This window comes from Boleophthalmus pectinirostris, unplaced genomic scaffold, assembly GCF_026225935.1.
Source record: "Boleophthalmus pectinirostris isolate CB_2022bp ecotype Guang Dong unplaced genomic scaffold, ASM2622593v1 HiC_scaffold_4, whole genome shotgun sequence".
Lineage (NCBI taxonomy): Eukaryota > Metazoa > Chordata > Actinopteri > Gobiiformes > Gobiidae > Boleophthalmus > Boleophthalmus pectinirostris.
In genome coordinates this window covers 16,172,414-16,196,226 of record NW_026571353.1, presented here as the reverse complement: position 1 = coordinate 16,196,226, position 23,813 = coordinate 16,172,414, and the positions used below count along the sequence as shown (strand labels likewise).

Here is a 23,813-nt window from a genome sequence, read left to right as displayed (position 1 = left end):
GCACCTTTACTATTTTCAGTTAGGTGGGCGTATCCAGGGGCTGGCAGGAGGTCAGTATCTGGAGATACAGGAAGTTCGACTTGAAGACAGTGGGCACTATAGTTGTGTGGTTACCAACATGGCAGGGAGCACCAGTCTGTTTTTCACAGTAGAAATTTTGTGTAAGTGAGGCTTTTTATTAATTATTGATAATAATTTAATATTTATTGAGTAATTGTCCACATTTATTTACACATAACGTATTACAGTACCTCCAGTAATAAAGGAGAGCAGTTCAGTAGTGACTGCACATGTCAATCAGGATGCCCTTCTGCAGTGTGAAGTTCAAGGTGACTCTACTCCCACTGTCATGTGGAGAAAAGATGGCTTCCCTCTGTCTCAGGACAATGCAAAGTAAGTTTTACATTCTCACACAAAAGGACAAAGAAGGGTTTATTGATGTTCATATTTGTTTCTAGGTTCTCACAGTCACCACAGGGGTCCTTGCGTATACATAAAGTCCAATTAAGTGACTCTGGACGGTACTTCTGCACTGTATCAAACCAGGCAGGCTCAGATCACAGAGGAATAGATTTAAAAGTGTTTGGTAAGCTTATGGAAATATCAAATTATTCATTATTTGTGTATTTATGTCATGTTAATTGTTTTCTTCTATTAGTTGGTCCAACAATCAGCCCTGGGCCATTTAATGTAACAGCAACCACCGGAGTCAGAGCTGTACTGAGCTGTGAGACCACTGGTATACCACCCCCTAAAGTGTCCTGGAAGAGGAATGGTGCCCCACTAGATATCAGCCAGTATCCTGACAAATACAGGTGCAGACAGCACTATAGCTTTCTTTCATACTATAAGAGAAAACCTAAATATATTTAAGTCAAATGTATTTGTCGCTCAAGATTACTTACATCTGGCTCTTTGGTTATCCTGTCTCCAACCAATGAGGATGAGGGCTATTTTGAATGCACTGCCATCAATGAAGCTGGAGAGGAGAGAAGAGTCATTGAGGTCATTCTCCAAGGTAAATTGTTTAAGAAATCAAAAAAGCTAAACACTGAAGTCTTCTAACTGGACCTTTCCCTTATTTCACAGTCCCTCCATCCATTGAGGATGACACAACTACCATCACAGCAGTTAAACTTGCTCCTGTGGTTCTGCCTTGTAATGTACAAGGACAGCCACAACCCACAGTCACCTGGACTAAAGGTGGAGCTAAACTAGGCTCCAGAGGAGGAAGTCATCGAGTTTTACCAACTGGTCAGTTTTCTTTTACTGTGACTGTAAAAACAATAATATTAATCATGTTATGCTATGAATAACCAAATAATCAAACCAGGTGTACTGGAGATAATGTCTGCCACACCAAGTCATGCTGGCAGATACACTTGTTCAGCCCGAAACCCTGCTGGAGTGGCACATAAGCACATCTCGCTCATTGTGCAGGGTGAGCTGTGGTAATGAGGGGTTATTACTGCTACTGGACGTTATTTGCATAAATAAAACACTATATTATGTTTATACTGTGCATTTAGAGCCCCCAGAGATCAGGCCAATGGCAGAAGAAGTGCAAGTGGTTCTGAATCACGGGACAGTTCTACCATGTGAGGCTCATGGCTTCCCCAGACCTTCTATCACTTGGCAACGAGAAGGTGTACCCATTGCTGCAGGTACTTACCAAATCTCTTTCACTGTGTATTTGTTTTAACAATAAAAAGTATGAATGAGCCTTCTTTCTCACAGGTCATAGATTGGCAGTGCTGTCAAATGGAGCTCTGAAGTTCTCACGTGTAACACTCGGTGATGCAGGGACCTACCAGTGCCTGGCTAAGAATGAAGCTGGTCTAGCTGTGGGCCGAACAAAACTAGTCCTTCAAGGTATGCACAAGCTGTGCAAAATAAAGCAGATAATTAGTATTCAATACAGTCAGCTCAGTATGTGCTTTTGTCTCAGCAGCCTAACCAACCTTGACACTTGGGGTTTTCCAGCCTGCAGTCACAATCACACATGCATATGCATTCATGGCTGTTATGTTAAAAATAAATGAATACCATGTTTTCCAGTTCCTCCGGTGCTGAGTGTGCCCCGTGTGGAGTACACTGCGGTGCTAGGCCAGCCAATTAGTCTGGAGTGTGTCGCTGACGGGCAGCCTCAGCCTGAGGTGTCGTGGCAGAAAGAGCGGAGGCCTGTGGTGGATGGGGCTCACATTCGTATTTTTGCAAATGGAACTTTATCTATTCCATTTTCCCAGCGCAGTGATGCTGGCCTCTACACTTGCACTGCCAAAAATGTAGCCGGCAGAGCTAGCCATGACATTAGACTAATTATTCAAGGTTTGTTTTCTCAATAGAAACTCAACAGCAATTTATGAAGCACAAAATAAAGATTTCTTGTTTCTTTAGTGCCCCCAGTGATTGCTCCTGCTCAAACAGAGCTATCAGTAATTCAAGGATTTCAGGCCCTGCTGCCCTGTGCTGCCCAAGGCTCACCTGACCCCAGAGTCTCATGGGAGAAAGATGGGATTGTTGTCCCTGTTCGTCCAGGCAAATTTACTGTCCTGCGATCTGGGGAACTGATTATTGAGCGGGCAGAGGTAAGATAGCTGAAAACATCGACTTTAAAAGCACCTTTAAAAACTATATTTTCTTTACAGCTTGGAGACACTGGAGTGTTTACATGTGTGGCTACTAATGTGGCAGGGTCAGTGAGACAGGACGTTCACCTGTCCATCAATATGAGGCCAGTCTTTAAGGAGCTCCCAGGAGACATGAGCCTGAATAAGGGCCAAAACTTGAGTCTGTCCTGTCACGCACAGGGCACACCAACTCCTATCATCTCCTGGACCGTCAACAACAGTCCCATCACAGGTGTTAAATTTGCTTTGAGTCTATTTAGTTATATGCAATGAAACTGTTTAGCTATATGTCCATTTATCCTCTCCAGGCAATGTAGATGAATCAGGCAGGAGCTCCCTGCTAATCAAAAATGTGACAATGAAAGATGCTGGGACCTACGTGTGCATTGCAGAAAACACTGTGGGCTCCATTCGGGCACTCTCGTTTGTGCGCATCAGGGGTATGTACTGTGTTATTAAAATGGTGTACAACTTAGTGTTGGAAGTGTTTTTTGTTTTGTGTTTTTTACTATTTCTGTGTTTTAGAACCGCCGGTTTTGAAGGGTGACGCCCACATGACTCAGACAGTGGTCCAGGGTGGTTCTGCGCTGCTGGACTGTCCCATTCACGGTGACCCCATCCCAGTCCTGCACTGGCTGAGGGACGCAAAGCCACTGCTCCGATCATTACGCATGCAGACACTTCTCAATGGATCCTTGGTCATTTACAGCATCACTGTAAGTATGCCCTGTTTATTAATTTTATATGATTTAAGTTGTACTCTTTGCAAGAATGCATTTCTATTATATATTTGAAGTTTCCCTTCAAAGCCTGTTTGCTGACTGTCCAGGCTGTATCCCTCTAAATCAAATTTGAGTCTGGTCAGTCAGAGCAGTAAACTACATTAGGAAGAGACATGAGTTGGGTGGTTCCAGACTCTGTCCCTTTTCCCCATGCCTTTAACCTTGTTTAGTCTGTAACTGTCACTGTTATTGCACTGCATGCAAAATATTTCTCACAAACAATCAAGCCTCTTGATTGTTCTAATAATGAAAAAAAAAAAGCCTTGCGTTGCCATGGGTTTCAATGCCATGGGTTTCAGGATGATGTAAAACAATTGTTTCTATACATTTTCTGTGTAAAATTGCAAATGACTATTTTGATTACCTATTTTTGATTATTTGATCTATTTTTGATTTAAGATAACATAAAATTTACAGCCAGATATCATTGTTTTTATCAGTTCCAGGTCTAGAACAACATGACTGTGTCAGTTATGTTTTTCAGGGTTGCACAAAATAACAAAAAACGGTGTTGTTTGTTGATAGGCTGCAGATGAAGGAGAGTACCTGTGTGTGGCCAAGAGTGAAGCTGGAACGGCTGAAAGGACTATTTCACTCAAAGTTCAAAGTGAGTAACCTTTATCCAGGTCATATATAAAGCTTTTAAAAAGTTTAAACCATCTGATTCAAAAATACTAGATAATTTATTTGAATTTGGGTTTCCTCTCTATCAGTAAATGGAGGCTATTCCAACTGGGAGGAATGGGGCCCATGTAGCAGCACATGTGGACAAGGATTTCAAGAACGAATTCGACTCTGCAACAACCCTGAGCCTGCAAATGGAGGCGGGTCCTGCAGTGGTCCCAGTATAGACACAAGGAAATGTCAAGCTGGTCTCTGTCCAGGTATGCTAAGATGATGAGTAATTATTGATATTTTTAAACATGAAATGAAAAGAATGAATGAATGTCTAATTTTAGGTGAGAGTCCTCGCAAGACTAGAGGAAGCTTGATAGGGATGGTAAATGAGAGGGAATTTGGCGTGTCCTTCCTGGAGGCTAACATTACAAACCATGAAGAAGACGAGAGCAGCAGTATACAGGCCCGACTAGAAAATATCCCTCCTAGCATTGGTTAGTATTGGTTCTGTGTTCAATCTAATATAAAATGTTATTTTATTTCTTTCAAATTGAATTTCTGATCATATATTTGTGGCAGGTCCCTTACTGCGAGTTTTAGTTTCTGTGTTCGCTCCCATTTACTGGACTACAGTCTTAGAAAATGGAGGAGCACAGAATGGATACTCTTTCACCCAAGGACACTTCAGACAGGAGTCGCAACTGGAGTTTGAGACTGGTAAGCTTTGTTTCATTATTTTAAATATTGTAGTGCGGATTTATTAATGGTTTGTTGTTTTTCGTTCCTAACGTTATAATTTGCAGAAACCGTTTACTCATGAGTTGTAGTTTGCAAATTGAACAGAAGATGGCGTTACCTACTATTCAGTCATTTGTAATTGAAGATCCTTTCTTTTACAGGCGAGGTTCTCCGTTTGACCCATGTTGCCAGAGGTGTGGATCCTGAAGGTGTTTTACTAATTGACATAGTAATTAATGGATATGTCCCTCCTTTGCTATCATCACATGTGACCCTGCAGGTCTGTGTATTGCTCCATTTGGATTTCTATCCTAGCTTTGTTTTTGTTGTACCCATGGCAGCTCTAACCTGGCTTGTACCTCACAGGAGTTTGATGAGTCCTATGTGCAGACAGGCCAAGGACAGCTGTACTCTTGGTCATCCCAAAATCACCAAAGGGGGGGAAATCCCTTGGTGCTGCGTTGTAACCATACAATTATTTATGAGGGCCCAGAGGAACGCCAAGGCCCACTCCTTCAGCTGCTGAAAGTTTCTGGGCTCAACAGTGTCTATAACATGTTCACTTTAACACTGGACTTTCACATGAATGCAAACCTCATCATACCAGGTATAATTATTTATTATTATTACATATTTTTATCTTATATATTTTACCAAAACAAACTGAAAAATAGTTATCATCAATTTAATTTTACTCCATAGAAGGAAATGGAGAAACATGCCCCAAAGGATTTACTATTGACCAGGCATCCTTCTGTGCTGGTATGCAGTATCATTTGATTTTCAAAAATACAGACACCTCATTGAGGATCATAATACCTGTATGTGTCTTCATTTTAGATGAGGACGAATGTGCCCTACAGTCACCCTGCTCACATTCATGTAACAATATCATGGGAGGCTTTACCTGTGCATGTCCTTCAGGATTCACCATCTCTACAGAGAGCAACACATGTCAAGGTGAATGTCCACTTCTACTTAATATCAATAATAATAAAAATACATCAAACTTACATAGCATTATTTTGTATACTCAAAGTTGCTTGTTTAAAATAGTACAAATGAAAACGATGATTTTTCATGCTTCCTCAGTATGCTTTTGTCTGGTTCAATGTTCAGATATTGATGAGTGTGCCCAGGGCTCCCATATGTGCCATTTCAACCAGCAGTGTGTTAACACAGTGGGCACTTATCGCTGCCAAGCCAAATGTGGACCAGGATTCAAGCCCAGCCTTACAGGGGCCAGCTGTGAAGGCAAATACTTCCTAAAGATAGTTCTAACTCACAATTGATCAGCATAACTGTTGTACTACTATGCTACTTCGTGTTTATTGTTGATGTCTTAGATGTTGATGAGTGCCAGGAGTCTGCCCTCTCTCCATGCCAGCACCAGTGTGTGAATACCCTTGGTTCATATCACTGCATTTGCCATCCTGGATATCAGCAGTCGGGACATCGCTGCCTGGGTTAGTAAGACATCATACTTGGAAATATAATGTAATTTTCTTGCATTTTATAACAAACATTTTATTGCAACAATCAGATATAAATGAATGCATGAGGAACGTTTGCCCAGCTCACCAGCAGTGCCGAAACACTGAAGGCGGCTACCAGTGCTTTGACAGCTGTCCTTCTGGAATGACCACAGCTGAAAATGGGGTGTGCGTAGGTTAGTAATATAATTTTATAACGCATCAATGTGTTTACTAAATACAAATAAGTTATGTAATTATGTTTTAGATATTGACGAGTGTCAGGATGGAAGTCACATGTGTCGGTACACACAAATCTGCCAGAACACAATTGGAGGATATGGCTGTGTTTGCCCTCGTGGTTACAGGTCTCAGGGAGTTGGCCTGCCTTGCCTTGGTAAAACTTCCACTACATTGCATTGTGCAGTAGTAACTACAAAAGTGCCTGGCCTGTCGAACAGAGGTTACCACTGGTTAACTCATTTGTGTTACAGAGTTTGTTTTTGTGTCCTTTTTCAGATATTGATGAATGCATTCAGACTCCAAACCCGTGTGCCTATCAGTGCCGGAATGTGCCAGGCAGCTTCAGGTGCCTGTGCCCCCCTGGCACAGTCCTGCTGGGGGACGGCCGCTCTTGTGCAGGGCTCGAGAGAGGACACACTTTTAACAATGGCACCAGAGTGCGGGCAAGGCTTAGACCGCAGCTGGTGTCCTCTGTAGGCAGGCCCATCCTCTCCAGGTCTACAGGGGTATCCCGGATCACCAGGCAGAGCTGTCCAGTGGGACACACCTACAGAGATGGGACCTGTGTTGGTATGTATTACACATGCATAGTAACTCTTTAAATCCTAATACAGGCAATATAAAATGTGTTATTATCCTCTGCTTATAGATATCGATGAGTGCCTCAGAAAGCCATGTCAGCATGAGTGTCGCAACACCATTGGCAGCTTTCAATGTCTTTGTCCACCTGGTTACAAACTCTTACCCAATGGCAGGACGTGTAAAGGTAAAGGCTACACCTAAATATGTAACAGTGCTAATACAAAAATCTTTTTTTTTTCTTCTTTCAGACATTGACGAGTGTTTGGAGCAGGGTATTAAGTGTGATCAAAATCAGATGTGCTTTAATACCCGAGGAGGATATCAGTGTTTAGATACACCCTGCCCAGCAGCCTACCTGAAAGGAGGAAGCCCCGGGTATGTCTTAAATACATGTTCTAATGGAACAATATAATGTCTGATTATCACACAACAAAGAATAGAGGACAAATGTTGCCCCTCTTTTTGTCCTAAACGTGTAATATAATCTCCTAAAATAACTCATTCCCACACCACATGTATCTTAACCTTATTCTAGCAAACTGATGTTTAGACTTTGAGTAAGCGTTGTGATTTGCACATTAATATAGTATTAAGTCATTATTAAGACTGCAGTTTATTGATGAAGTGATTGAACTACAGTGGTTGACTGCAATTTCACCTTTGAAAATTAAATAAATAATTTTTTTTTATTACTAGCAATAAAAATAATTCTGTACTTCTCTACTCCTCTTCCAGGACGTGCTACAGGCCCTGTACACAGGACTGCTCTACAGAAGGCTCCCCTCAGCGTTTGCAGTACAAACTCCTCACTCTTCCCTCTGGAATACCATCCAATCACAATGTGGTGCGGTTATCAGCCTTCTCTGAGTCGGGCATCCTCCAGGAGCGCACCTCCTTTACCATACTAGAGCAGGAGAGTGAGAGTGGCCAGATGGGAAGCAGAGTTTTTGGCATAAGAGATGAATCAGGAAGAGGAATTATTTTCACGCTGCGCACTCTGGACAGACCTGGGCTAGTGAGGCTCAAAGTTCAAGCCACAACCATCTCACCACAGGGACGTATCAGCTACCAGAGCATCTTCATCATCTACATTTCCATTTCCACATATCCCTACTAAGCTTCTGGACAGAATCTGAGTTTCAGATAACTCTGAGGAGACTTGTAGAAAGCTTTGGCAAAATTTGATGAACTAATAATGCATATTCAGTGCAAAACTTTCATGTTCCAGAGTACTTTGTATTTTTACTCAAGAGTAAAAACAGGCTTTTTAAATTTACTGAGCACTGAAGTAAGTAAGGTGTAAAGTGTAAAGCACCCAAACAGCAGAGAGTTGCTGGCACTGTTTTGATGCCAAAATTAATTCACACTGAAGTTCATCCAATAGTTAAATGTGCTCTCTGCAACTTTTCTGGTAGAGGATAAAAGGCCTTCTGTTCCACAGTGTGGCATTAAACGTTGCGTCTTGCATTTATTCAATAATTGATTCTTACTGTGAGTGGGCTTGCCTCTCCACAGATCTTGTCTTTACTGCCATACTGTGTAACATTCCAGGCAAAGAAATAACATCTCTATTGAGGCAATCAGGTGGGGGACCATCTAATAGAAAGTTACATAGTGTACCTTTAAACGTGTTTTCTAAATGTGCACAAAACCTTTTCACAACACTGCAAGGAATAATTATTATTATTTTTTAAATGGCAAAGGAAAGGTTTTAAATATCTGAACAATGTTTGATTTATACCAAATGTAGTATGTGTTTTCTCATTGTTTTAATTTATTTATGTCCTGCAGTAGACAAACTTCCTGTCAGAACAGGTTAGAGTCTAGTATAAACCTGGTATGGCACATACAATGGCTTGTAGCTATTAAGCTGTTAGTGTTGTATAAATGTAAGTGCAGATATTTAGTCTGTATGTGTTTTTGTATTCCTTTTTATACCAGTTTATAATGTTTAAATGGGTGTTGTATTGAATGTACTGGATGTCTGTGCTGATGCCTCTCACTTTATATTGTTATTGTGGCCGAATGAAACATTTCAACAATCTTTCTTAGTTCATCTATTGTAATATAAATGTCAACACAGCAGCACAGTCACCACAGAGGCTCACCTCATAGAACAGGCACCCTGCTCTGCTCTGGAGAAGAAAAACTTTCAATAATTAATGCAACTGGATATTGTCCCTACAGTGCAATATGCTCAAGTCAACACTCTAGTTCCAAAACATGTGACTCACCGCAGATTACAGACTAAAATGATTTTGGAATATCCTCTTTGTGTAAGCAGATCCAGCTAAATCCTCTACACGGCACTTTTAATTACTTAAAGGTCTCTCTATACACTTCCTATAAACAAACAGCCATTAGTTCTGATCCCTCAGCTCTGGTCTAAAACACGTGAGGCTGATTAAAACATTGTGTGCAGTAAACTTTAATACCTTTGCAACCTAGGCTTTAACTGCACTCCTGGTATCTTCAGGGCTCTACCAGACAGTACAAGCAGTTGGAACATAACACATGCCATAAAAAGGATGGGGAGACTTGCCGGACAGCAGCAGGATTGCACAAGTGGACATTTTATGAAGCCTTAATGAATGTCCAAATTCCAAGTAAAACATGTAATGATCAGTGAGGAGAGACTGAAGCCTTTGCTCTCTTCTATAAAACACAAGACAGTGCGGAGGGGATTGCTGCAGGCTAAAACAGAGACAACCAATACACTGCCCCCTACTGTTTTACACAGTCAGGATACGAGATGTACAGTATTCACTAATGAGGGCTGCACAGCCGCAGAGTCAATGTGTAAATGTTTTTAATCTTTGAAGAAATGTGTTAAAATACATGTACATTATACTGTACAAATATTAACTTTTACACCTTTAGTTAGAGCTAAAGATGTAGTAGTGCTGTAGTGACACTCTCACATTATTTGACTATAGATTTTGTCTTACACTCTTGCTAGCGATGCCAGCCTAAAACTATAAAACTACTTTCCAATGACATGAAACTCATTGAATGAGGCAAAAACCTCATTCAAGAAAAGGCTTTAATAAAGATGAAAAATTGACAAAAAGGAACTAAATAGTGACGTTTTAAACCTCTGGACTTAATCTATTAGTTTTCCACAACAATTAACTATGACATATTCATTTATTCACATTCAGAGCTGTGCCTGCAACTAATAAATGCATTATATCATGTGTGCTGTTAAAACATTTACTCCAAAAATGACCCCAATTCTGGTTTGTCCAAATACTTTCCAGAGACATTTTTTAGTGACATGACAGAACAGGGTGTCAGCACATGGGGCAACGCAAACTTTTACTCCAAACCAATAATGACCATGAGTAATACTCCACTCTCAGACAGACATTAACTCCTCTGTCTGTGCCTAAGTGTGGAGGGAGCAGGAGGAGGTGGAGAGAAAGTACGCAAAAGAAAGCACAAGGCAAATGTATTATATTTACTGATACCATATTTATATTGACAAGAGTTTGTATTTGAGTTAGTATGTGCCCATACCACCTTGAGACAATGGGAGACCACTGCCTGTACAAGGTGCTAGAGTGGGGTGGCAGTGGCTCTAGTGGAAACTTTTGTTGTGTTGATGGTTATCACCGCCAAAATATCACCCATATTGACTGAATAACTAATGCAATCTAAAGTGTTTTGGTGTTTTGAAAGGCACTGTATAAAATCCATTGTTTTCCTTTTTTCTTTGAATTAACAAGGTAAAAGACACAGATAAAACACAACCATAAACGACTACATTAGAAAGTTACTTCATATTTATAAAAGAATAGATATGTTACAAATAAAACTCTACTGTAGTAAAATAATTTATAATAACATTAATTTAACATCAGTTCGTGAGTATAGGAAAGAGTCAAAGAAGTCTTTTGAAAATATCAGGGTTTGAAGATATGACTAATGAAGGGTTATTAAACTGTCTATTGTATTGTAAGTGCAAGGACATTATGCTTTTAACACCCTTTTGGGAGAATTCCTTCAGGCCAAAATAAGTGGCACATACTCATGAGCTCATGGAAAAACACTTTCAAATGCCAACATGAAAAACTGCCTAACTGATGTACATAGTGCCTCTGAAACCATCCCGGCTCTCAATGCAACCATAAAACAAGCACACGAGAGAGAAGGGCACATTTCTTGACATCATTCTTTTCAGCCAGTCCGACTATGTTTACTGCATGTATAGGATCATCTTGCCAAAAAACATCAGTGCATTTTATCCTTACATTTTGCAGCCCAATTCTATAACGTCATACGCCTGTCATTTCTGAGTGGTGATATCATTATTGATGGAGGATCTACCAGCCACCCACAATGCTTCCTGACTTTTTATTCTTCAGGAAATGTAGAAACCAGTGCATTCGATATTCGCTCTAAACATGCTGCAGCTGTTGTGTGAGCCCTAGCGCCTGTGAGTCTTAATGTGGCCCAGACGCTGACTTCATTGCCACATTTGCTTACCACAGTAGTTCCATCCATCGTGCTTCCAATCGGCCAGCCAAGCCCTGCTTCCTACTATTACTCCTCGGGCTTGTAGATGAAGAGGGGAAAATAGAAAGCTTGTATCAAATTCAAACATTTTGGAGTGATGCACGGAAAATAGTGGAAGGATAAGCACATGTCAAGTCCCCATGTGGATTCAAAGCTACTGTTTTGGGTTGGATAAAATATGCACAGCGGTTCCAGAGATAAATGCATAAACCAAAGTGTAATATAAGTAAATGCAGACTAACCAAGTACAAATAAATACTGAGTCAATATTGTAGCTAAGGTTTTTATGGCAAAAACATAATTAATATTGTTTAACTTAATCTTCAGCTAGTGTGTCGTGGAGTACTGTGCTCTTAGGAATTGTCAGGAGTGCCTTGGAAAAAAAAAAAAAAAATTTCAGAAAAGTTATTTAACACATGCATTTAATTTAATCATTTACTGTTCTGGAGTGTCCTGAGCCACGTCTGAACCAGTTGAGAAAACAAAACAAAAAGAAAGAGCCAGACATACGGGCAAGGAAAATATTTGTCGTCATTTGGTAGTATTTTAGTGGGTGGTGCACTATGTACCCTTTTTAAACAAAAAAGTGTGCAGTGACTCATAAAAGGCTGAAAAACACTGGTTTAACTCATAATTCAAATCATATTTATTTCAAACTACTATACTATCAAAACCTAGTTGTAGAGAAAGAAGTACAATACAAAAAATACAGGCATTGTACATTTGCTCCAGACTGCAGTATGATAATGCTGTAATAATGTTTACTCGATAGGAAATGTGTCTTAAATTCTGCTTCACTTAACACCAGGCACTGTTCTTTATTAGTTATTCTTTCCTAGCAATAACAATTACAATACTGATCCAAACCAGTACTAGTTTACTCCTTAGTCATAAACCTTTCCCAGCACTGCTCCCTCAGGATAGCAGTGTGCTCTGTGGTAGTTAAGGCCTCTATTGCCCAAATCACAGTAGTTTACTCATCAAGCTGCACTGATTTACTGCCATGTCGAACAGGTAATCACCAATTGGGCCTCAGTGATTACTTTAAGACACACCCCATGCTGTGAAGGACTGGCATTAGCAAGTACTTTCTCACGCCAAAGCTAAAAGTAGTAACAATGTGAAGGCTATTAAGGTTGTAAAAAAGAAAACCACAAAGTCTTTAGGTAATTAGTGAATTGCTCTTTCCGAACAGATAATAAACTTGGTAGCTGGGGCGATCTGCTGGGGGTCCTCCATGTGCTAATCTTATCCCTGTGTCCGAGCATATGCAGTGGCAAATAGAGCTATTTAAAGATGCTCTATCCTCCTGAGACCCGGCCCAATCATTTGTGTCCTTTATAGAGGACATTGAGTTAACTAGACTATCTTTTAAGTGTTTTGAGACAGACGCTTAATGGGGGGACTAGGTTCCTCTGCTTAAATAAAGCTGGAGATCATGTCCAAGATTAAAAAAAAATAATAAAAAAAGTTTGTGGCTGCACTATGACAAAAATAAATGCATAAATACATACATAAATACATAGTCTATTAAGTCTATTAATTAAGAATCTAAAAACTTTTTGAAGCTTGTTAGAAATGTTGGTCATCAAAAAAGTTGTTATCAAAATCTAATGGATTTATAATTGATGTTATAAAATTATAATTATAAATAAAAATATAATGAACAAAATCTAAATGCTATGATGTTCATTTACCTCCAAATTAATAGAAAATCACACACAAAAAAATATTGCAATACACTTCTTTTCTTCGGGTCCCAGGAGGCTATGTAACTTTTTGGATTCCACAGTATGTTCTTTTATGTATCTATCTTTAATTATTTAATACAGGTGTTTATTCAGCTACTGAAACGTGTATTTTTTTGTGACTTGGGTTGCCTCTCCACTGATCTGATTTGTAACTTGGCCTGGTGATGTAACCTTCTTGTCTCCATGGGGATCAAAAAAATCGACACATTCTCAAAAAAACTATTTGCATCTCCATGGAGACCAGCTTGTGGCAGACGGTCCACCATAAAGGTTACATAGGGCACCTTTAAAATTCTAAAGACAGATTTTTGACAGCAATATTTTTCATCCACCAAAAACTGCTGAAAGCTGTACAAGGAAAACTCGCTCCAAAACAGAGACCAAACACCGGTGTCAACCAGATGCCCTGTTCCTCTTGCCTGTAATCAGGGCATTGTAAAGCGGGATTTTAAAGTCAAAGTTGTGCCTGTTTAAAATGTTTGTGACAGCTGTTCTGTGATCTGAAAACGCTCATCTAGAATTACATTTCACAAGCTAGAGATACGCTTCAATAAACAAATACCTTCTCCAACACAAATATGACGTGCAAGTAGCAGCACAGCAGACACTACCACGCAAGATGTCAGTATTTGGAGAGACTTCAGTAGACAAACAGAAACTTCACAGCCATAAACAACTCAGCAAAGATAACGGGAGAGCCAAACACAACTCCTTTCACCTCCCACTGGGGTGAATGTGTTCATAGAGTTAGTTGACCTGTTGCATAATAGGCGGGTCAGACAGAGGTTTTCCCTGGAGAGGAGAGAAGGCTACAAACTTAAATGTATTTCATTTACTCATTTGTCACAGTGAGGGACAGGAGGACACTGGATAAACTGCTTTGCATTATGGACACTCCTGCTCACCCACTGCACCAAACTAAAGACGGACAGAGGAGCTCATTCTCCAACTGGCTCCTACAGCTCACTCTTATATAGCAGATAATAACCCAATGTCCTGCCAATCATTACATTATATTTGCAATGTTTTCCTTTCAAGCTCTTGTATATAGCTGAGATATATTTGTATTTCTTTATTTTATTTTGTTTTACTTTTACTTATACATTTATATAATTATGCTTTATTTGACTCTTTGTCTCTTGCTATTTTTGCCATTTATATTTTTTCACTTATAATATATTGTGATGTGTGAGCTACTGTGTTCAAGTGGATCAATAAAGTTTGTCTAAGTCTAAGTCTAATTGAGAAGGATTACTGTCAAACTCAGTGTTCATGACCTTAGATGTTTTTAATATTGACATAGTTTCTTATCTTGATAATGGAATGGATGGCTGACTACTGCTCTCACTACTATGATAACAAATTCATTAAAGACAATATTTAATCCACAGTATCCATGGTACTCTTGTCAATACACAGTCCTTGACTTAAGATAACAGAGACCAGAAAGGAATGATGTCAGTGAATAAACCCGCTAACATCAAATGACCTCACAAGAAATCAATTCAACTTTTATTGTGAAACTAAAAAGCCTCCATTAAAGACATGCTTCCCCACTTCACAGGCTTAGTCATAGCGGTATGTCTTTAAAAAGAGGAAACGCAGCTACTCCATCGCACACCATCAGAGCTGTTTGACTTGGCACTGTTCTTGTTAAGTTATCGACAGTTGAACACTCACATTTTCTGCTTTCTTGGCATTTTCTGGGTGTCAAGGATGTATCAGGTCTGAGTTTTCCTTCCTGGAACTGCAGGCGCTGGTGGTGCTAACCTCCAGCTGTCTGTGACCCCAGGAAACGGAGTGATCTTGGGGGTTTAACAGCCATCTATCACGGAATACGTCCCGGGACACACCACGGAGCGTGTTCTGGCTTTCCTCTCTGTATTGACCACTTCATACTGCGCTGAAACTCGAGACCCGCTTATATTTAGTCCTGCCACTTTTACAACCAGTGCAAGGGCCAACAAATATGCATTGCTTCAGTATGAGACATTAAGTTTCATGGCTAGTTTTATGAAACACCGCGGCCCATGGCAACGGGCTGTGACTGTTTTGAAGTTGATGTGATGCAGCGATGACTGGTGACTGTTTCATTCAGAAGTGAAATCAAAGTCAGCTGCAGAGCATAAATCTCAGCTCAGTCAAGTCGGTTTTGTAAAATTTTGGCTTAATGGTGTAATACCTTGTGAAAAACATCATTCAGTGCAGAGTTGTATAAAATATACCTATTGAAAATACCAAGAAAAATGATTTCTTTCTCTACCGGCAGTAAGTGTTAATAGTAGTAGTATAACAGAAGTAAGTAACCAACAAGTAGTAGTATTATGGCTGAACCAGTGGGAACAAACAATATTGTTACAAGGTAAAGAACAATATTTACCAATTAAAGGTTTAACAGCTGAAGGTTGCACCGTTAAAAGTGCTACAAGTATTACCATTGTCACTTTTCCTGCAAGGTTGACTGCAGCTCCTAATAGCTAGCTACAGTTCATGGTAACAAGCAATTCATCTGTCTCATATTGAGACTGACACAAAATGTACATGACATCATGTGGCTGGATTACTACTTGAAGTAAGGGTACTTTGGCCACTGTTTCCAGAAGTTTACATTTAATTGTAACAGACAGAGTAAGTTTATTCTGATTGAAAGATCTAAATTGGGCACCAGAGCAGTCAAATGTAACATAGCCCTATGACTTGTTAATTATTATAGATTATTCCTCATATGCCCCGTTTGCGCCAAGTCATGCACAGTCATTAATACAAATAATGGGAGCTGACACAAGCCTTTTACAAGTGCCACAGTGGTGTGTATTCAGGAGCAGACGCACGCCAGGACAGAAACTCAAGCTGCTTTTTGTATTTTTAACCAGAAGTGGAAAATTTTAGGGGTACAACTCAAAACAAACAGGTCAAAGACTGTGACCCCAACTTTTACTTGACTCTGCGGGACATTACTCGTACATGACCTCATAGGGGACAGCAGTGGGCCTGGAAAGCAGTAAACCTCAATATGGCTTTTCCATAAGTTCTCCAGCCCCTTCTCTGATGGGACCCCCAGTGGCAGTTCCACAGGCACTGGGATTTGGCTTTCGCGTGATATAGTACATTCTGGACCATAGGCAAGTATGTAGAAATATAATGTAGACGTTGCAGACGACTTTACAATCCTCAGTGGGTCCAAGAAATGTTTAGGTCAGCTGATTGGTGGAGAAGGAGGAAAATCTATATCCTTCTGGAATAAAATGGATTTACATTTGGTCTGGCTCTGTGTGCACGCTCACAGGGGAGTTTCCAATAGCAGTAATAAACAGAAACATACAACTGACAAGCTCAATGTGTAAATAAACATCATGCATGTGGCTAACCCTGTGGAGTCATTTGTCTTCCTCCTGAGCAGCTCCTAAACACAGGCCAGCTATGTCAGCTTTGTATATTTACTGGCCTTGACGCTACTGATGGACCAAAAAAAGCAATGCCACTGCTAAATACCACAGTATAAATCCACATATGTCAGATAAACTATTACACATCTGCGGATATCCTGGATAATGTCATCATATGACTATGGACATATATCAAGGCAGGCTATCTCACACACAACTAGGTTAATCCAATTCTCAGTATAATATCAAATTGTCCTCTACAACCATCACAATACAAAACATGAGGGACTCAGATTAAGTGTCATTTGATAAAATGCTCCAGCTAAGGTAGTCCTGACCAAGACTAGCTCAAGATCTACAAGATAAGACAAGATAAGATAAAATAGGCCTTTATTAGTCCCATAGTGGGGAAATTCCATTATTGCAAGGCACAATTCGAGAACAGCAGGAAAATGGTAACATGCAATAAAACAAAATAATAGATAATGGCTTAAAAATAATTTTAAAATAAACTTAAAAATAGACTCTAATGTACAGTCCCTGACAAAAGTCTTGTCGCTTATCCATTTTGTAGAAACAAAAGCTTATAACCTGACTTTAAATTAATCGATTGGTTTTAGAAATGTCTCATATGAAAGCTAAAAAAAATTTTGCTTCACTGAAGAAAGATTGATCATTTAATGAACACAGAAAGGTCAGATTTTGGCAAGACAAAAGTTTTGTCGCCTACAGAAAATTTAACAAATAATTTACTTCAAATACAAAAATATGTTGCATAACGTCAGTGAATGAAGTAGTGGTGCTGTGAGATCCATATTTAATATCTTGTATGACTTCCATGAGCTTGAAGGAAGCATCCATGCGGTTTCAGGTTATAAGATTTTGTTTCTACAAAATGGATAAGTGACAAGACTTTTGTCAGGGACTTTAACACACTGTTAGAAATGGTTCCCCACAACTCCTGACAGGTTGCTCCACCAGCACTGGTTGAAGAATGGGTCAAATGCCTCATGGTTATAAAACTTTTACATTAGCTGCAAAATAATCACTTTCAAAGTTACTTTCATCCCATAAAAATACAATTATTAGTACACTATAAACTCAACCACTGATCCACAAGGGGTGTATGGCATGTTGCAATAATACTCAGACACAGTAAGAGAGTACTGTAGTAAGAAAGTATGAGCTAGCAAAAGAATAATGTAGTCAAATAAGTGGTGATAGTTAAATGTTATTTCTTAATGATATAACAAGAATTTATATTTCTGGCTAAAAGAGACTGGTTTAGGTGATTGAAAAACCATTCCTGAAGTCAACTAACCATAACTTAAGACAATTGGCCAAAGGAGCTTACATAATTTGGGCCCAACTGGACAAACAGACTAGTGCAGTAATGTCTGTCTCGAAATGGATGGTGCTGAGAGTGGCCAGTGGAAATAGCTTTGGCAAACTTAAGCTTGGACAGCTTTAGACAGTCAATGAGTTTAACTGAGTGAGCTTAACAAATTTAATTATACAAAAATGGAAAACACAAATGGCAAAATATATACAAGGTGTAATAGAAAGATATATACAAGGTGTAATAGAAAATGTCTCACTTATTTCTACAGACATCGACCTTACACAACTACAGGTTACATAATGGATGATGAGTAGTGCCAAGATTAAACTCAGTGTCACAGAGAGAGAGGACAAGCAGGCTCCACTGTGTTACACCTTGTCTGTCACAACACCTTCTTTAATACACTTTTGACACTACTGCAGTTAAAGATATTTTGTAATGTAGGTCACCTGGAAAAAATATAATGAAGACTAGATGAAGAGTAAAGTTTGATACTCAAGCATCAAGAACATAGTAAGAATGGTCTTTATCGATGCTAGTATAAAATCACTAGTGGAGTCACCTGTTCTTTGTGTATCATCATGACTGTCAAAATCAGTATTGAGTATCAACCCTTTTCCTAAGATTATTAAGAAAGTTTAGTGCCGTGACAACATTACAATGAACATTACTTAATATTGCTATAAGAGGCACATTAGTCTCTCAGTATCAAGTCCTCACCTATGACGTCTGTAACAGCCTGTCAGAGGGACAATACTTATGACTTGTGCTGTGGCGCTTGGAGGAAATTAAACTTCTGACACTGAGTAAAACACAGCTCTCAGGTCTAAAGTGAAGGCCAGTGTTTGAGAAGTGAACCATAATGACTGCTCGTGCATTAGGAGTTTGCCGGGGGCTGCTTGTGGAAAGGATCAGGCCAATCAGTGTAACCACAAAAGCTTATGTGATCCAGTCTCAATGCAGTAAACTTGATCTTGCAAGATTTTTCCATGATTATTTAAAAAACATTTACAGAAATCATGAAGAGTACATTTCCTTAATTACTCATCAAGCAGAAATGATTAAAATGTTCAATAAAGTAGTACATTTGCAATTGTCAGTAAATTGTCAGTAGTATAGCAAAGTGTAGAGAGGTCATTGTGATTAACTGTCCGATCAATGAATCAAAGTCATACCTCCCTCCCCAAAGGCACATTTGTGGTTGCTAGGAAACTGTAGCTACCCACAACACTTTTCTCCAAATAAATTTGATAAAACAAATGGTACAACTTCTCCAGATCCATGACCTCATAAACTTTGAAAGTATACAGATGACACAAACCCATTTGTACGTATCCAATCTGCTTTTTAAATAAAGAATCTGGGCCACCTCATTTGTATTAGCTGTCACCAACAAACAGGCTTGCATACACAAGAGCATTTACAAGGTCCAATCTAGCTTAAAATGTCCTAAATAGGAGTCCAGCTTCAGTCTGCCCTGAGCACGAAGCCTGCAGAGTTACAGCCAAATCATGAGCTCAACATTGGCCTGCAAAGGAGGGAGAGAGAGGACTGCATATGCACATGTGTTTGTAGAAAACTGTGGGGTTATTAGGCTTGTCTAGGTTTTCTGATGTGGTGCAGGAAATGCCTCAGCACGCCACTTAAAACCATGTTTAGGTTTGGGCTATAAACATTTTGTAGCCAGATTTCTTCACGCTCATGGTATAGGAGCCCTTATAAAATCTTTCCGAAGGCACCTCCTCATTAGCTAAGTTCAATTACATCACTGCCAGCTGACAACATGCGTTCTACAAACTTCTGCAGAGAACTGATGATTTGTGAATCTTGTTGATTCAAATACAGTATATGCATCAAGTCATACATTTACATCGGTCATCCATAGGTCATACATACAAAGAACATACATTTTTGGTGGCTGTATCAGAGCTCATGGTAAAAATGTAACAGGCACAACAAATGGCAGTATTTGTATTACACATTTGCAGAACATTTAGCCAGCATTTCAGTGGTATTGAAACAAGCTGCCAATGGTATCCAACATCTCCATGGAAACAATTAAGTAGGAAAACAACAAAGAAAATGTTTTGGGATAAATGTTAACACCACACAGAAAAGTCCAACAATGGCAAGGGACTTCCTTGTCACTATGCAATAATTTACCATAACAGACGACTGGATAAATAAAAATACATATCATGTTGGGATTTGAAAGTAATACTGTCATTGGTGCAACATATTTGATAACTGATCAGCTGCTTTGAAAATATACTGGAAAGGTTGCTGAAGTTCAGAGAAGGACTTCTGGGCACATTATAAGTCACAACCCACTAAATTCTGGTGCGCAGTGGAAAATGCTTCTCCCCCTACTCTGTGGTTGTCTTGGTTTTGTCCTGTGAAATCGGGGGTCTGTCTTTGGGGGTGAGGGTAAGACCCCAGCTATAATCTGGAAAATATGAGTGAGGCTAGAGGAACATGGGAAACAATAACACGGAGAGGATTCCTCTTCCATCCTCTGTGGCTGTGTGATTTAAAGATATGCTTTAGTCTGCAATTTTAGCTGACCGCTAAAAAACCACCAGCCCCACTCCGCTGTCTTTGGCTACTCTTTTTCCACCTCACTCTAAAGTCTGCTTATGTCTTGGTAAACCCATGGTGGTTCATTCATTGCTTATTTCCATTCACATGTGAGTGGAGATCAACCAACAACTACTAGGAGGCACAATGATCAGTTCTTTTTACAGGTTAATCCTGGCATGGAACATGAGACTTACACTTTAACTCACCTAATTCATTTCCTGTGATTTTTTTTTTTTATTGAGCTGAATAGTTGTAGCAGATTTGGGGGTATATTATGACTCTCTTACATTGTAATCTTTAACTTTTCAATGTTTTTACTTAAGTAATTATTTTATCACACTTAAATTTAGTCCATTATTATTGTGTTTGACTAAAGATTTGGGCCAAAAATAAAAGGTAAATGGTAAAGGTAGGGTACAGATTTATCTTTTCCATTTTCCATCTCACACAGAGGTCTAGGACAGCTCATGGTGTTTTCAGGAAGTACCACAAAGCACAATTCCCAATGGGGACCATTGGAGGACGCACCGTGGTAGAAAAAGCTGGCCCTGTTCCAGCTCATTTTAAAGACTAATGTTTAGTTTTCTTTGAGCTTTTAAGTAATTCTACCATTCATCTGCCTCGCTGGTAACAAATGACACTGATGCAGAACGAGGTTTTGCTGTCCTTGCGTGGAAAGCTCTCCCCTGGTCAACCATAGCCAACCTCTTCACACATGGAGAAGTAATCACAACACACAAGCAAATGGAGCAAGTAGGTCTTCCTTCAGAAAGCACAATGATCCCCTTCTGCTTTTGACATCGAGACAACCAAAGCTTTCCGGCAACTGATTAACTGCTGTTTTCACAGAGGAAACAGAAGTGAAAGGAGTTGTACACAGAAGGTGACAGTGAAGAGAAACTACAATCTGCGGTAACTTGCTGATGTGTAACTCACGTATGCTATAAGACTTAACAGACCTTATAAAAATCCTAAAATATTCAATTATAAATGTGTAGTACTCTATATGACTACATTTTTAGAAGATTGAGAGATTGAGTTCAGTAGTCATAGTAAAGTAGTAATAGTAGTAGTAGTAGTAGTAGTGGTAAAAGTAGTTGTAGTTGTAGTGCTCTTACTTTTAAACCTGAGGACACTTTTTTTTACAAGGACTGGATGACTATAGCAACAACAATAGTAGCAGTATGGTAGTTGTAAGAGCAGAAGCATATATATGCGTATGTTAGTTTATTTGCCATTTGCAGTTAAAAATCACATTGGAAAAACATGTGATAAAAATTCAAAGTGCACGATGAGACATTAAAAACAACCAAACAATAGACAATCATTACAGACGCCATACTGACACTGTGAAATAAACAAGCTACAGGGGCAGGGGTGGGCAATATACCAAAAACTTAATGTGTGGAGCCAGTTCACAGTTTCAGTTTCAACAAGATTAATATACATTTAGTATCTTTATCTTTGCCTTTAAGAGGTATCCAAAGTCATGTGCTCCCTTCACACTTCAGTGGGATTGGTTAAATTCACTTGAAACTCACTCAGAGCATAACTGAGGCTGATCAATAGAAGGAGTGGGTGGGGCCATGACCATATCACCTAGCCCTATTTGTTAATCACTAATTTCACTTTTAAATTGGGATTTGAGATCACTTTTGTTATTATTTCCACCTTTGCTTCTCTTTGACAGTTTGGTTATAACTGCTGCACCCTCAACAGTAGCATCTTTAAATGTAGTACTTATTTAACTAGAACCAATCCAAGGTAAACAGTCTCCTCTGCTTCAAAGTCTGGCTGTGTGGTCCTTTCCCCCGTGTGACCACATCGAGCCTATAACAACAACGCCACAGGGAACACTTATGGTGCCACGAATACTGGTATAGTATGGAACATTTGAATATTCACTCTGTAGTTTTTGGGTTTACTTGTGTGGGAGCTGCTATGTCCTCATGGTACCCACTGCTGTGATTGGTTCACTAGTAGTTGACTGTTTTCTGAGAATTCCATTTTGTACCTGGCTTAAATTTCTTTTTTCCTGGCCCTATCTCACAGCACTTTAAGGTACAGTATATTATGAGTAACATATAAACAAAAACACTGCATGTACACCCAGACAAATAACTGTGACTGCTAATATCAATTATTACTTTTACATTTTGTTATTTGTTATTTTAATTATATTGAGGGACAAAATCCTCCAGAATATTCTGAAAGGTCAGCTGCGTAACATTTGCTTGTCTCCATGGAAATGTTTTTGCATTGTCTAGAATTTTCCAGAGTATAGATTAAACCTATCTATCATGAGGGGGACAGGCAGGTTACAGCAGTACACTACTTTACATTTCAGATCTGTAGAGAGTGACCCCTATTCACAGAAGGAGATATACATTTGAGCAATAGAAACACCCTCAGTTAATGAATGCTACATGGATATGTTTAGTGTCATACTATGGAACATTCTTGGGAAAACAATAACATTTCCATGGAGACAAGCAGGTGGTGGGCTCTCAACCAGACAAGTTGACATTTTTGTTCAAATACATGTCATTTTCACATTGCTTTTTAATTGGAAATCTATCCGAGAATGTTCATATTATACAATCATACAATTGTTCAGAATGCTCCTCTGCCACTTACTGAAATTTCAATGAACAAATAAGAGTAGACTTGTCAGAGGTGGTGAAACCACCAATCCCAGTTTCTAGAAACAAGATCAACTTTGGCTGTTAGCCGTCTCCTGACACTGAGAGACAAGCACCACACAATATAATGCAATCATTCCGTTTTCCAGACTCGAGGCAATTTTGATCTCATTCACTCATACACGTTTTAACATGTGAGAGTAAAAACAAAGCTCTTTTGAAAACCACACATAACAAATCATATTTTTAGCTGATGAAAACCTAGACATGTGTCCTGTCTGGCCCTGTGTGTACAACCTGCAAAAGCACTATGAGCCCATCACCTGCCTAATGATGTGTTTATGAGATCCCTCATCACTTGTGAAAGTACAAAAGGCCAAGGCCACGTCAGACCATTATCCAGGTGTTGTCTGATGCAGGTGCACACTGGTCACTGAGAATTGCATTGAAGCTAATGAGAAATGGCCACAGGTGTAACTCTAAAACCACAGATTTGTGGGTATTATTAGGGAAGTCTCAATAATGGATC

At 39.4% G+C, this 23,813-nt stretch overlaps 1 protein-coding gene across 1 annotated transcript in view; it reads left to right on the top strand.

Annotated features, from left to right (window-relative positions):
- Positions 1 to 9,097, top strand: part of hmcn2 (hemicentin 2) — a 36,545-nt gene extending 27,448 nt beyond the window's left edge. Inside the window, exons 53-82 of the mRNA XM_055161777.1 lie at positions 20 to 161; positions 249 to 393; positions 459 to 586; positions 659 to 815; positions 897 to 1,018; positions 1,090 to 1,254; positions 1,334 to 1,441; positions 1,530 to 1,664; positions 1,738 to 1,872; positions 2,059 to 2,328; positions 2,398 to 2,588; positions 2,649 to 2,862; positions 2,939 to 3,070; positions 3,156 to 3,346; positions 3,938 to 4,019; positions 4,126 to 4,296; positions 4,372 to 4,524; positions 4,610 to 4,747; positions 4,930 to 5,048; positions 5,135 to 5,375; positions 5,471 to 5,530; positions 5,609 to 5,728; positions 5,888 to 6,022; positions 6,115 to 6,234; positions 6,312 to 6,437; positions 6,509 to 6,637; positions 6,760 to 7,053; positions 7,133 to 7,249; positions 7,314 to 7,440; positions 7,801 to 9,097. Coding sequence (XP_055017752.1) covers positions 20 to 161; positions 249 to 393; positions 459 to 586; positions 659 to 815; positions 897 to 1,018; positions 1,090 to 1,254; positions 1,334 to 1,441; positions 1,530 to 1,664; positions 1,738 to 1,872; positions 2,059 to 2,328; positions 2,398 to 2,588; positions 2,649 to 2,862; positions 2,939 to 3,070; positions 3,156 to 3,346; positions 3,938 to 4,019; positions 4,126 to 4,296; positions 4,372 to 4,524; positions 4,610 to 4,747; positions 4,930 to 5,048; positions 5,135 to 5,375; positions 5,471 to 5,530; positions 5,609 to 5,728; positions 5,888 to 6,022; positions 6,115 to 6,234; positions 6,312 to 6,437; positions 6,509 to 6,637; positions 6,760 to 7,053; positions 7,133 to 7,249; positions 7,314 to 7,440; positions 7,801 to 8,182 — 4,749 coding nt within the window. The 3' untranslated portion in view covers positions 8,183 to 9,097. The remainder of the gene's footprint in view (positions 1 to 19; positions 162 to 248; positions 394 to 458; positions 587 to 658; positions 816 to 896; positions 1,019 to 1,089; positions 1,255 to 1,333; positions 1,442 to 1,529; positions 1,665 to 1,737; positions 1,873 to 2,058; positions 2,329 to 2,397; positions 2,589 to 2,648; positions 2,863 to 2,938; positions 3,071 to 3,155; positions 3,347 to 3,937; positions 4,020 to 4,125; positions 4,297 to 4,371; positions 4,525 to 4,609; positions 4,748 to 4,929; positions 5,049 to 5,134; positions 5,376 to 5,470; positions 5,531 to 5,608; positions 5,729 to 5,887; positions 6,023 to 6,114; positions 6,235 to 6,311; positions 6,438 to 6,508; positions 6,638 to 6,759; positions 7,054 to 7,132; positions 7,250 to 7,313; positions 7,441 to 7,800) is intronic.
- The last annotated feature ends 14,716 nt before the right edge of the window (positions 9,098 to 23,813 follow it).